This window comes from Sinocyclocheilus grahami, unplaced genomic scaffold, assembly GCF_001515645.1.
Source record: "Sinocyclocheilus grahami isolate Dianchi unplaced genomic scaffold, SAMN03320097.WGS_v1.1 scaffold266.1, whole genome shotgun sequence".
NCBI lineage: Eukaryota > Metazoa > Chordata > Actinopteri > Cypriniformes > Cyprinidae > Sinocyclocheilus > Sinocyclocheilus grahami.
In genome coordinates this window covers 217,786-233,169 of record NW_015505445.1, presented here as the reverse complement: position 1 = coordinate 233,169, position 15,384 = coordinate 217,786, and the positions used below count along the sequence as shown (strand labels likewise).

General features: G+C 35.0%; 1 protein-coding gene across 1 annotated transcript in view; it reads left to right on the top strand.

Moving 5' to 3' along the window:
- The window catches only part of LOC107599424 (contactin-4-like), a 34,944-nt gene extending 28,325 nt beyond the window's left edge, over positions 1 to 6,619 (top strand). The window contains exons 16-19 of the mRNA XM_016291006.1: positions 537 to 717; positions 2,458 to 2,570; positions 4,617 to 4,785; positions 5,503 to 6,619. Of these exons, the coding sequence (XP_016146492.1) occupies positions 537 to 717; positions 2,458 to 2,570; positions 4,617 to 4,785; positions 5,503 to 5,597 (558 nt within the window). The 3' untranslated portion in view covers positions 5,598 to 6,619. The remainder of the gene's footprint in view (positions 1 to 536; positions 718 to 2,457; positions 2,571 to 4,616; positions 4,786 to 5,502) is intronic.
- Positions 6,620 to 15,384: the final 8,765 nt, after the last annotated feature.

Sequence of the window (15,384 nt, the reverse complement as noted above, 5' to 3'; positions counted from 1 at the left end):
GAGTTCCTGAAGAGGAACGTCTCAGGTTACGTATGTAAACCTGGTTCCTCGAGGGAATGAGACGCTGCGTCTCGGTGCCATACTTCCGGCGTCCCCGCCGGCGCTTGCTTCATTCCTAGAAGCTGACGCTGGCTCCGCCGCACGTGCTTTTATAGCTTCCCGGTCATGACGTCATCCGGCGTGATGTCCCGCTCAGCTATTGGACTGATTTCACATGTGATTCAGAGCGTGGGTCACTGAAGGCGTTCCCCTAGCATTCTCGACGCAGCGTCTCGTTCCCTCGAGGAACCAGGGTTACATACGTAACCTGAGACGTTCCCTGAGAATGAGGAACGAGACGCTGCGTCCCTTTGCCGTGCTTCAGGCATTCGTGCGTACATCTCTCGGCCGCACCAGTTGTGAAAGTATCAGTTTCAATATATTTTTTATTAGTATTTTTTTTCTTAAAAAATCAGCTAGATGGATAACTTATTTATTTATTTTTGTATTGTAAACGGTGAAATTAATTACGGTCTCTTTAAATTTCACTATTACAGGTGCAGTGGTTGGAGGATGGGTCACCTGAAAGCGATGCAGAGAGAGTAAGGGTCACGGAAAGCTCAGTCAAAATCACGGGTCTGAAGGGAAGCACGCTTTATCTGATGTCAGTCAGAGCACACAACAGCGCAGGCACCGGGCCCTCCAGCGCACCCATCAGCATCACTACCAAGAAGCCACGTAAGTCATATTGTTATAAAAACATGATTTCTAACCAGACAAGGTAAATGAGTAGTTGCCATGAAATGCTTTTGGGCAAACTCCATTTAAAACTTTTTTGCAGCAAGTCCTCTGTATTTGTTATGCATGTAAATTTTATGATAGACTACATGGAATATTTGCACAAAAAGTGAAAGTAAAAAGGCCAATAATAACAAAACTTATCCAGTATTCAGACTTCCTGGGGCCTCAAAAGCCTCAGGCTGTATGACCAAAATTGCCAACGGAAGCTGAATGGCAGGCATCTCACTGCAATTAGTGTACTCAGGGCCCTCAGGCTCCAAATAAACTAAAAGCTATAGCCCCCTTGACCTATTGGCAATGTTTTTTTTGTTTGTTTTTTTCAGAAGCTGCATCTGAATTGGTATTTATTGCAACTCAGATGTGGCCTGAAAGCATTTACACTTCAGTTAAAATTATGTAAATAATGCCATGAGATTAATGGGTTTTAAATGTGTAATAAAGGGGTAATTCACCCAAAAATTAACCCTACCCTGGGGTTTTCTCAACACTATAAGAGATTAAGGTGGCCTTTGTTAAACTACCGTGGCTAAATAGGCACATTATCTGATGCCAATAATTGAGAACAAAACACTGTTTAACTGAGCCAGAAACTCATCTGATCAACTATAACATTACTATAGAGGTAGTCTTATGGCTATTTTTAGCTAACAGACTGAGCATACAATTAAGGCCGTTTTAAAATAAAAAGCTTGACAGATCTCTTTCTTTGTGTCGGAGCAGATAGCCGATTGTCCTTTTTCCTTTGTACGGCAGATTCTCTGACTAAACGTACCGTGATACCACCATCCACTGTTATGATCTAGTATAGTTATCATAATAGTATGTATTGTAGATTTAGTGGGTTGGGTATCATTAGTTAAATTGCTTCAAATACATAGCTATTATCCTCAATTTTTTTAAACAACGAATACGTGGTGCACAAAGTCCTAGCCATGAAATTTGATGAGAAAAGAAAAGGGGTTAGATTTCCCCTGGTTCAGTGCTCAATTGCGGTTAAACTATGTATAAATTCCTCAATTACTGTGAAAAGTAGAATGGTTTGTGTGGGCACATGACCAGGCAGTGGCAAACACAAAATTCATAAAATTGCTCCTAAGCATCCCTACATCAAGGGCAACTATTTTACTGTTAGGGAGTTATGGAAATAAAGGAAAGAAGGGCATGCTGACATTCAAGCAGCATTAGAATGTCTGGCTTTGTTGTCTTACAATGAAAGTGGATGAGGTCTTACAATCTCGTCGATGTATGAGAAATAGACAGACATTTAAATTGTTGAGGTGGTCACCATTCAACGTTATTGTCTGGAAAAGACCAGCTTCAACATTCTGTTAAGGGATTTGAAAGGCAAGAGGGTGAATAAATGATCACAGAATTTACGATTTAGGGTAAGATATTCCTTTAATGTTCTGCACAATATTTCTTTGTTTCATAGCAGTTTTTTTTTGCTGTTACATTAAAACGACTCCTAAAGTTCAATTTATAGTCCAGCTAATTTAAAGTGAGAGCCAAGCTGAATTGAATCAGCGCCAGTGAGCTTTGAAAGTCTTAAATTTAGATGATACCTCAGCTGGTGCGCTGCCGATTGTTAAGATTGCAAAGGACAAAATGTACGGGAGATGCTGTTCAGTCATATTACACAAGTTGGAAGTAAATCAGAATATGATTTATGTATTTTAGCTCCAAGTCAACCCCCAGGGAACATTGAATGGAACCTGACAAACTCAAAAGTCTTTCTGAACTGGGAACATGTGAAGGCGATGGACAATGAATCAGAAGTAACCGGCTATAAGGTAATCTGTTTTTTTGTTTGTTTTTTTGCTCTCGCTCTTCTGTTGCTTTGCTGATAAACATGCTGTATCAATGTGCCACATAAGCTGGTGTTTCTCATAAATGACTGAGAACATTACCTTTGAAAGCTGCATTATATGCTATGTTTTTTTCATTACATTTTTTTTATTTGAAGTGCTTGTGAAGCCTTTCCAGATATGCTCATGCAACTTCCTTTGAACTTCTTAGTTGAAGTGCAAATCATTTTGCATAGTATTGTATTTAATGCTAGTTTCCCATATGTGGCAATTAGTTCTATACAGTACTTTTTGTTACTAAGACATTTTTCATATCGTTAAATATCATAAAGTCACTTAATTAAAAGGAAAATCCACCTAAAAATTCAAATAAAAGAAGATATTTTGAAGAATGTTGGCAACCGTACAGTTTAGGTTTCCACTGACTTTCAAGAAACACAATAGAAGTCAATGGGAACCAAAACTATATGGTGACCAACATTCTTCAAAATATCTTCTTTTGTGTTCTGCTGAAAAACATGCATTCAGGTTTGGAACAACACAAGGGTGAGTACATGATGACAGAATTTTCATTTTTGGGTGGTGAACTATCCCTTTAACATATGCAACCTTACTGTAAATTGTTACTGTAAAAAAAAATTCCTGTTCGTATGATTGGATGCACATTTAGCTATCCAGTCAGAGTTGCATTAGAAATGTTAAAATGTCATCTTATGGGATTGGTAAAACAAATCTAAACATATTTCACTAAACATATTTTCAACTTTTTTCAAATTTACTTTCACACTCAAGGTCATACATACAGTTCAGAAACATCCGAGGCTTTTTTACATTTCAGAACAAGCTGCTCCGATCTCCTGCTGCGCTCAAAATCCGAGTCATCTGTAGCAAGAGTTCACACAAAATGTTCAGAAAGAGGATTAAAAATTGTCCAGTGTGATTCATTTCTTTTGAGCAAATTAATTTGCTGCAGTGTGCTGCCAGCTAATTGATGATGGCTTCTCTGAAATGTAGAGGTTTGTAGGGTCGGCGAACAGCTGGACGGCTCTGATGCTATCCTCCATCTGGAGCTACGAGCTTAGCGAGGCCTCACCAAAGACACTTTCATAAGACAGAAGCACTATTCATTTGCAATCCTAACCGTCCGCTGTGAGGCGCCTGCAGAATAATACAATCAATAATCATAAATTTTCTAGTCTGTATGAGTAAGAAAGAATATCAGTTTGGTGGCTATTTATTTTGCACTGTCAGCCTGAAAAAGAGAAATTTAAATGATATATGGATTGTGAAACCTATTTTTTTCACAGCAAGATATGTCAGTAAACATACTAATAATCCTCCCACTGAAAATCAATTTGAAATTTGAAATGTCTAATGATTATTTAATTTGTATTCCCTCCCTTACCTGGGTTTTGAAGATTGCAAGAAGATTGTGTGAAACAGACTTTCATACACTTTTTTTTCTTTTTCTTTTTTTCAGAGCAGCTGTTGGCGATTTGTTTAGGGGAACAATTTTATTATTTTATTAAATGCTTTATTTTTATATGTTTATAGATAGATAGATAGATAGATAGATAGATAGATAGATAGATAGATAGATAGATAGATAGATAGATAGATAGATAGATAGATAGATAGATAGATAGATAGATAGATAAAATATTAAATTCAAAAATATATAAAGCTTTTTTTGTATTAGAAATGTATAGTTTAAGTTTAATTTATTGTTTTATAATGAACTGTTTTATAAATTTACAAACTTGCCCTATTTTTGTGAAATGTTATGCTTAAAAGTCTGCTTGTGCTATTTTTCTTCATAATAAATGCTTTTTTTGTTGTTGATATTTTATCTAAGCACATTCCAACATTTTATTATTATTATTATTCAGAATTAAGTGTTCAAATATGTTTTGGGGCTGCTGTACATCATTAAATATCCTTGTTGTTGTTGTTGTTGTGACTTATTTATTTTTTGAGTGGTTGTAGCTAATTGACTAGCTGCATTTCACTGACCCACTTTCTCCCACGCAGGTTGTGTATCGTCAAAGCTGGCACAGGGGAAGCAGCGTAGTCGAGACCAACAGGACGTCCGTGGAGCTTCAGTTGCCATCAGAAGAGGACCTGCTCGTTCAGATCAAAGCCCTGAGTGACGGAGGAGACGGCAGCAGCAGCAGCCCTATACGTATTCCAAAGATGTCAAGTAAGGCTTCATGTGAGCTCATTTTTGAGCTTGTACTCACAGAATTGAACTACTAACCAGGCAAAAAATATATAAAGCTTTTTTTGTATTAGAAATGTATAGTTTAAGTTTAATTTATTGTTTTATAATGAACTGTTTTATAAATTTACAAACTTGCCCTATTTTTGTGAAATGTTATGCTTAAAAGTCTGCTTGTGCTATTTTTCTTCATAATAAATGCTTTTTTTGTTGTTGATATTTTATCTAAGCACATTCCAACATTTTATTATTATTATTATTATTCAGAATTAAGTGTTCAAATATGTTTTGGGGCTGCTGTACATCATTAAATATCCTTGTTGTTGTTGTTGTGACTTATTTATTTTTTGAGTGGTTGTAGCTAATTGACTAGCTGCATTTCACTGACCCACTTTCTCCCACGCAGGTTGTGTATCGTCAAAGCTGGCACAGGGGAAGCAGCGTAGTCGAGACCAACAGGACGTCCGTGGAGCTTCAGTTGCCATCAGAAGAGGACCTGCTCGTTCAGATCAAAGCCCTGAGTGACGGAGGAGACGGCAGCAGCAGCAGCCCTATACGTATTCCAAAGATGTCAAGTAAGGCTTCATGTGAGCTCATTTTTGAGCTTGTACTCACAGAATTGAACTACTAACCAGGCAATTGTTTGATATTTGTAATGTAATCCTGTCTGTGATGTCTTTGTGTTCCTCTCCATCACAGGCCTGAACTCAAGGGGATATTTCAGTTCAGACGCAAGCAAGATGGCCCATGTTCACGGAGTAGTGTTTCTGATCTTGTCATGGTTGTTTTCATAGAACTTTGCCTTTATTTAAAGCTGAAGTGTGACACTAATATCGCCAAATGGAATTTCAAAAACAATTATGGTTTCCCAAACACTGTCTGCTGCAGAGAGAAATCAACCTAAAAAGGACTTACTTTGAATTGCTGAATAGATATGAGGAAATATTTTAACATTTGAAAAAAAAAATACACACATCAGCTTTAATACTTTTAAAAATCTGATTGGATGGATATAGTGGATTTATTTTCCTTTTTTTTAAAGAGGAAAAAATTGGTGACTCCGCTCCATTGCCTTATATTGTGATGTTTTTTTGTTTTTTTACACCTCTTTGTCAAACTATTCATCTTTTGTATGTAGATATTATGCAAAAAAGCAGGCTTTTTTTTTTTTTTGCTTAGGTATTCAGAACTGAGATTCAAATTGAGCACAATATTAAGTCATGTGATGCAGTAGTGACCTGGAATGTTGGATCTTTAAGAGAAATCCTTGAATTATGAATTATACCCATTCTGTTTTTCCTTTTATACACATCAGTCAAATAAGTGACGCTGTGTTTGTGTATGTAAAAAGGCCTTTAGATAGATGAAATGCATTGTTGTTTTGCATAAGCCTTGAGAGATATTATTGTTTTGAAAAATAGTGACAGTTTGGTTTGATACATAGTTTCTGGATAACTACACAGATTTCTTACTGCTAGTTAGTATGATTTATTATTTTGGGCAATTACGAAAGTCGATAATTTGATTTCTTATGAAACGCATTTCTTGTTCCTTTAAATTCAACCCATAATTCATCAGTTCAATTATGATTTCTTCTGTCATTCACATTATGCTATGGGAGACGTCCTGATATCTCTCAAAGATTAATCATTATGTTTGTTCCTGTGAAAATATTTCTTGCAAACATCTGCTGAGTTTGTACGCTTGAAGATGAGACCAAAGTGTGTCATCAGAACTTAACTTAAACAGATATTCCCTCTGCTGGTTTCATGTTTTCTAAATATCACAATTCATACATCTAAAAAAATGTTTTATATCCTCTACAGTTTACTCAATTATTTTTTTTAATCGTTTTTTTTATTTATTTTTTTAATGTTTATCTGTTTGTAATTATCATGCATAGTGAAAAACGTTTTTATGTTTTACTTTATTTATTATTGCTTTTTAACTTTTATTTAATTTCTATTATTTTTGCAATATTTATTTTGAAATTTGTTTATTGTATCTCTATGTTTAATTTAGTTTCTTTATATTTAAATGTTTTTAACATTTTACTTTTAAATACTAAATCACCTAATAGTATCCACGTTTTTGTATTTTTTTTTAAATTTTGCATTTTTCATGTTTTCTAAATATCACAATTCATACATCTAAAAAAATGTTTTATATCCTCTACAGTTTACTCAATTATTTTTTTTAATCGTTTTTTTTATTTATTTTTTTAATGTTTATCTGTTTGTAATTATCATGCATAGTGAAAAACGTTTTTATGTTTTACTTTATTTATTATTGCTTTTTAACTTTTATTTAATTTCTATTATTTTTGCAATATTTATTTTGAAATTTGTTTATTGTATCTCTATGTTTAATTTAGTTCTTTATATTTAAAATGTTTTTAACATTTTACTTTTAAATACTAAATCACCTAATAGTATCCACATTTTTGCCTTTTTTTGAAATTTTGCATTTTATAAATGTAACATATTTGTCTGTTGTTTTTTATTTTGCTGTTATGTATGCGTTTTGGCCTATTTAATACCTTTGTATTAATCCTGTACAATCTCTGAGAGATAAAATAAATACAATTTCATATTGAAATATTAGTAGAGCAAATATATTATTAGCTACAGTATCAGTAATAGCCTCCACACACTACGGCATTTTTGATCTGGGAGGAGACGTTTCATTCTAATTTGATGAATGGAATAGAGCTTGGCTGATCTATATGGTTGCCTGGAGACGATTCCTTCAAAGACTTTCATACTGATTGGTAATTACAAATAGACTGAGATTAGTCTCTGCTGGATGAGAGTATAAAGACAGCAGGCATACTTACTGACAGTCATTTAAATTACAATATATATATATATATATATATATATATATATATACACCATGGATCCAAAATCTGAGCTAGTGAAAAATGCTCCTATTTTGCAATCATCTAATTAAATGCAACGTTCTTTTCAGTGCAAATTACGACTCCAGTCCATCGACTAACTAACATCAAGTGAAGTGAAAAGCTGCGTGTTTTAAAGAAACAAGTCCATGATTATAACGTTTTAACTCAAAACTGTCACTTCTGGCCAAAATATGAGTCCATACTCCATAAAACGCTTCCTCCAGTGAAAAAGTCTTTTGGACTCCACTGTACATTTTGATAAATAAACTGTGCTTAAAGGTGCTGATATTCTAATTACTGTATATTTAATTATGATATTGTAGCCAATTGCAATGCCAAAATAGTGTAACCCTAGTCATATGTTTATCAAACCACCATACAAAACTAGAAGTAGCCAAATGTCTGTATCTTTTTTAGGACTTAAATATTCACTCAATAAGCAGCATCACATGTTTATTTACCAACATTTGACATTAAGTTATGAAACCGGGCTACAGTTGAGGTGTGAAATGGAGTTTGCTAAAGTAGATTTCACAGTGAAGGTGTAAAAGTTTTATTCCAAGAGCTCAGAGGAATAAGCTTGTCAGGAACACTGACAGGTAAGTGTGCGAACACGGATGTAATCTCCCGAGAACTGCTCCGACTTGTTGGGCTACCAGGGGATTTAACCATAAATACTAGTCCAGCTGAAACGGGAGCAGTCGTAGGCAGTCACAGAGGCTTTTGGAAGTCCTCCTTGCATGTCATTTGGTGCTCTTCAATAGTGCCTGTGAGTCCGACCAAATTTCGGTGGGTACTGATATTTCTCGCACTGATCCTCCTAAATTAATGGCTTCACTGGAGCTGTAAAGACCCATATGGAAGCAAGACATGGGAAGGTTGCTGCCTAATCACTACTTTTGCCAAGCCAATGTGTCTGCATAATCTCACAAAATGGCTGTAATAAACCCTTGCTCACTTTGCAAGGGAGTTTCACCTTATCTGACTGCAGTACTATCCCAGTATGGCATATGTCGGACACTTTGCTGCCTTAAACAAAGGCTTCAGTGCTCTAAAGGAAAGAAATGATTTCAGTTTCCTTAGTGAATGTCAAAATTAACATAATCATATCATGCACTTATAAGTCATAGCAAAATTATTATTTATCATTAAGGTAACACATCAATAAAAATAAATAAATATATTTAAATGATGTTTCTAGTGTTATAAAAAAACCTCCTTTTAATTTTTCAAGCATATTCTTGCCAAAATGGTAAGCTTTATTTTAGTATCAACTAAATCATCTACAATATAAATGCAATATAATCGCAATTTATCCCGTTACCTGGAAAGTATTGTGCCTGCAATACTTTGTAAGTGCAATCAGCTCTGTAATGGCATTAATGTATTCACACAGTGGATTCCTCACACTCTCCCTTATCAATTAATTCACAGATGTAAGTGGCACCTGATCTAAAGAGAGACTGCCATGATTTGCTAATTTGCTGTATTACTTACATGTCATGCGGCAATTTAAAGACGTGTGTGAATGCCAAGGAGAAACCGTCCTTTTTATTGCCCTGTGCCTTAGAATATATCTTCATTTGTTCAACCACTTCAATCAAACTGATCACAGCCTTATTTGGTATGCAAAACTAATCAGTTAATTTGACAATTGCACACCAGCAGAATTTGATGACATGGCAGCATATCAGGAAGAGCTCTCTGTGTTTCATGGAGCTGATGTGGTCACGATGTTTATGCATGTAAATTCACACGAAAGTGACACACGTAAAGGGGGAGGGTTAGAAAATGTGGTCCGAAGAAGATAAACTAGACAGAATTACCAAGAGGTGTGGAAAGCCAGGTTAAAGTATTCATAATCTGCAAAGTAGAGCCTTGGGCTGCTAGGCCTGTAAATTGGCGTGAATAGAGAAGGTTGCGTGTTTACAAAGCTTGTCCCCAGACTCCAAGCTGTGGAAAAGGCATCATCCGAGGAGGAGAGTAAACAGGATTAGAAGTTACAGGAAAGATGGGCCATTTCCTCACCTGTCAGCTGAACAGAAGGGAACGGCTCACGGAGACTCTTACTTTTGACATGATGGTGAATATTAAGAACAGACGCACAAAACCTGATCAAACAACAGAGACAAACGGTAAGATCCTCTGAAGTGTAAAAAATGTTGATGTATGAATAAATAGATGAACCAGTTTTGAAACTCAGCTCAGTTTGCCTATAATTTGAAAAATGTGATTTTCTTATGAGAACTTGGTATTAGAATTATTCGATATAATTTGAAAATATTGTCAAATAAACATGCTCAAATGTGATTTGTCAAGCAGGAATTTCTATGAAATTATTTTACTGTTTTTACTTTACATTTAAAATATTAATATTACTTTAATATTATTAGAAGGACTCTTTTATCTTGAGTAATTCAGATTTTCAATGTATGGTTATTCACACATTAATTTTTACTTCCAAAACAGACACACACACACACACACACACACACACACACACATATATATATATATATATATATATATATATATATATATCTTATATATTATTCTGTTAAATATAAAATATATTAAAAGGGAAAAAAATGGCCCAAAACTTGCAAAAGTGATTTTTGCCAGTTTTGGGCCCTTTTTTTCCCTTTTGTACATAGTTTTAGGCCTTTTTGTGTGTGTTTGTTTTTTTGTTTTTTTTGTAAATCTGTTGGCTATATTTTACAGGTTTTCTAGCGCATTTATTTGGACAAGTATTTTCAACATCTGTTTTTTAGAGCATTTTATAATGTGCCACTAAGGGGAAATTTGACAAACTGGAGTTGATTAATTGATTGTTTCATGTTTTTCACCTGTCACCGATGATTGTTAACATGTCTCAGGGAATTAATTGCAATATGGAAATATATTCACCCCAAGAAAAAGGTATCAGTGGTTCAGTCATTTTGTTTGGTGTTTTTAGCCTGTTGTGAGCAGGTTCTTAGCCCCGCTTGACATTTGCCACAATTAAAATGGCTAATCCAAGTAGGGTGCTGTCAAAGCCCTAGAAAATGGTCATGGTTAATTTTAGGTCAAATTAAAACCTCTACATGAATTGCCTACCTGCAGCTTCCAACCAACAGCCTAATCCATAAAAATGTGCAGGGTTTATTAAAAGACTAAAATGACGTTAAACATAACAAAAAGCTTCAAAGCCAATGTGTTAGAGCTAGTCATTTTGCACATTTTACACAAGTTTTCATACTTCATATTGTCATTCTGCATTATTCAGTTTAAATTAGATTTTTATCAAATCATTTTTTTAAGAATTATTCAGTGATGCAGTGAAAGTGATTGTGTATGGAGCATTTGTATGGGTTTCCTCTTTCTCTTGAGAGTATTCAGGTGGATTCTCTCCCCCTTTTTTCCTGACAGTTTATGACGTCTCTCCATGCATAGGTGTAGTTTGTCAGGAAAGTGACAGTGCGTGAGTCTCTAAAGCAGGGATAAAGTGTGGTGATGGACAGAAGATTCACAGAGAATTAAAAAGTCTGGGAGCCCCTACTCCCTGCAAAGAACCGGAGAAGAGGACTGACAGTCTACAGGGTTATTCTCTCTCTCCCTCTTAACTTTCTCTCTTCTCCATTTGCCACTTTCAGACTTTCCTAACCACTCTTGTGATTTTGCAAAGACGAATATTTGAAAGCTGTCCATCTAGTCTTATAAAAACATGATGTCTGTCTGCTTTATTTCCCTTTTTTCCCCATTATTGTTTATGTAAATTATTCTGTGTGACCTCTGTTGAATACAGTATGATATGATCATGTGTTATGTATTTATTTATTCAATCACTCATTCATTCATTGATTAATTTAAGGAAAGGTGAAACACTTTTTATCATAATGCAAAATACAACATTGACCAGCCAATCCCTGATCCACAATTCCCAATCCCTGTCTAGAATTAACAAATCATGGTTAATGACGTTGATGAAACCAAAGACTATCGGTTATTTTAAAACGTAGGCGGGCTCTTTGCTTTGTCCTGCCCCAAACTTTCAAATTCAACAAGAAAATATGTCAGTACAGGAAAGAAAACTCATCAAGTGGTTTCTAAAGACTTTTAATGGTACCAGTACCTATAAAAAAATATGTTTTTTTACAGATAGCAATGGATAAACATATTTAATTCAAAAGAGTTCCCTGGAAGAGATTTGAAATTGTTTGTATTTACAAAATATCGGGCCATCCTTTTAACTGTGAAAGTTCATTCCAAGAGGATCTCTCTGTAAATATTCTTTCATCATTCATCTCCATGAACACTCTTTAAGGTAAGCGCAACCCTCAGCTGAACCTGAGGCCATGAACTCAATTTGAACCAAAGACTGTGAATCCAATCTTCAGTTCAGACATTACATGAACGCACACTGCTGTTCATCATTTACTCTCTGCTTGTGCATGAAAGACTCCGCCAAGTGAGTGGATAGGTTTGTTCATTGTAAACTGGATTTTTCATGGACATGTTCACTGTAATCAAGTCTGCTTCAGAATCTATCAAAAATAATGTTATCTAATTTTGTTTTTATCTCCTCTAAGAGATGTTTATTATAGGTAGAAAAAAAGGCAGATGTCATATTTTGGTCTTTCATAATGAACTCTCCTGAGTTTTGTCAATATCTGCCACTACTAGAGAAGATGAATATTAAACGTTGGCTTATTTTTGTCATAATATCATTGACTTGAGTCAAATTTGTCATCTAAATATTGGCTGTGATCTATCATTTTGACCAGGGGTGCCATAACGAGTCAAGATGCTGTTCAGGGGGCCCAGAAACCATAGTGGCGCCCCTGATTTCGGCATTTAGAAATACATGAATAAGATATCTACAACTCGTCAGCACGGGGAGGAACTTTTTTCATTAGCATGAAAATATGAAACATTTTTTCCCACCTAGCCAATAAGCTGTTTTAATGTCATTATTGTGCATTTAATTTTACTACTGGGTGAGAGAATAAACAAATGTCTCTAAACGCTCCTCTCATATGTGTTAAGACCGTCATTTCATTTCTGATCAGTAATTTTAATTTATCTCTCAAATGTAGCATTGGTAAGGCCATTTCATTCTAATGAATCAGTTTGTTTGGAAAGTACATATTTTTTGTCCTCTTCTGGCAGAACTGAGTTATGTTTGTGCACACATATTTCATTTATATAGGCTTATGAGTATGTGTATTTATGTAAGTGTGCAATTTGTACTGCATAAGACAAAACATCTGGTAAACGTTGATGCAACTTTTCTACCTTCAGTTTTTGCTTTCATGTTTTCTAAAAAGCAGTATGCAGTGTAATTTTCATCAAGCGGATTTAAAGATTTGCCTTGCATGATGAAGGACATGTCATAAGCCCTGAGAACTGACAGAAACACAGTATTACAGTTATATAAAGCACCTTAATGTTCTCCAGATTAGCCCACTGCATTTCACAACTTCCGGTGTGTGTGTGTGTCTGCATTATTGTCATATTTGTCAGTAGAGTAAAGAATGTGTATTGTATAATTTATTGCATAATGACATAAAACTTGTTTCATTATATTCCAAGCTTTCAGTAAAAATAGATCAACACTTTTGCAGATGTTTTCTGTTTCCTTCCAGACACTTGAAAGAGGAATTTTTTTGATGCAACAGTAATATTTGTTATGATGAATGTCAAAGCATATCTTTTCAATATAAGATTTCATTGAAATATTTAAGATTAGATCTCACACCTAAATGTGAAAAGAGGCATAAAGCAGGCTTCAGTGTATTGTCATTTGTATTCTTAAACATTTTCATTGTCTCCAATTATCTCCATAATGCATTTTGACATCCCAGCCCTTAACATATCTGTATTCATACCCATATGTATGGGTTCTTTATGGAGATTAATGTATGGAAGTTGTAAGAATGGCTCCTAATCTGTATATTTCAAAAGCCGCAGTGGAAAACCAGAGACGTGACGAGGTTGAGATAGTAAAATATTCCAGCTACGACACTTGATTAAAGTAATCCTGTTTGTGCAACAAGAACAGAAAAGGTCTGAGCCCTATCTTCTCTAAGCAGCTGCCGGCTCTTCAGCAAAATCCACGTCTTATGCTGGAATCAAATGCTATTGAGAACAAACTGATTGCACTGAGCATCAATAACGTGAAATAATTTATTTGAAATGAAGCGTGGTTTATGCACTTTGTCATCATTGTGTTACCTTTGGCATGACGGCTTCTTGACTGCAGATGATTGTTTGCAAAATAACACCTAGCTAGTAAGGGAAATGAAATATGTGTGCATTTCATATTAATTAGGAAATTGAATAAGCCTCATTTACATTCAGATTTGTTATAAATCAGTTCTTCTGTCTTTATCACAGTCTGATCCAGCAAAATTCAGATTGAATTGGTTCCCATTCGATTCATAAATTGAATCTGTACGTTTAAATTGAATCTATGCTTTGTTTTTATAGTTAAAATGATAGTTTTATGAATTTCTATGAAGTTCAGTTCATTTCATTATTTATCTCTACTTCCTTATGTTCACAAATTTATGCATCCTGTTTCCTGTTTGCTAGCTCAATCACAGTAATTGTAATTACACACACACACACAGACAGACACAATCTATAAAAAAGTAACTGCAATCTGATTTTAAGCATTTCAAAATATAATATAATCCAATTGCAAGTACGTAAAGGGATAGTTCACCCAAAAAATAAACATTCTGTCATTAATTACTCCCCCTTATGTCGTTTCAAACCCGTAAGACCTTCGTTCATCTTCAGAATGCAAATTATGATATTTTTGATGGAATCTGCGAGCTGTCTGACCCTGCATAGACAGCAATACAACTGAAATGTTCCCAAGTCCAGAGACATAGCAAGGAGATCGGTAAAATAATCCATGTGACATCAGGGGTTCAACCGTAATTTTACGAAGCTACGAGAATACTTTTTGTGCGCAAAATAAATTTTAAAAAACGACTTTATTCAACAATTCGTCTCCTCCGCATCACCCTGTAGCGCCATTTTGGAGAGTATCAGCTGGACGTAAACAGCGTATGCTGTTTTGTGTCAGCTGCGTCACACCGGAACAGCATACGTTGTTTAGTCCAGCTGATACTCTCCAAAATGGCGCTACAGGGTGACGCGGAGGAGACGAATTGTATTCTCGTAGCTTCGTAAAATTACGGTTGAACCCCTGATGACACATGGATTATTTTACAGATCTCCTTGCTACGTCTCTGGACTTGGGGACATTTCAGTTGTATTGCTGTCTATGCAGGGTCAGACAGCTCGCAGATTCCATCAAAAATATCTTCATTTGTGTTCCGAAGATGAACGAGGGTCTTACGGGTTTGAAACAACATGAGGGTGAGTAATTAATGACAGAATTTCCATTTTTGGGTGAACTAACCCTTTAATTTTATAAATCAGATTAAGTAATCCAGATTACATGTAATCAGTTACTACTCAGTGCTGTGTGTTCTAAGAAGTGTGAAATGGAATTATATAGATTTACTGTACATGCAAATTATGTGTTAAATTTTATGTGATATCTTCTTTCCTCAAGGCCTGTATAAAACAAGATAGATTGGCCAGTCTTTTACAACTCTTTTGTCTTGTAAAGTAATAGCGGCATAAAATTAAATAGAATTTTCCATTTCATTAACAGATAAGCA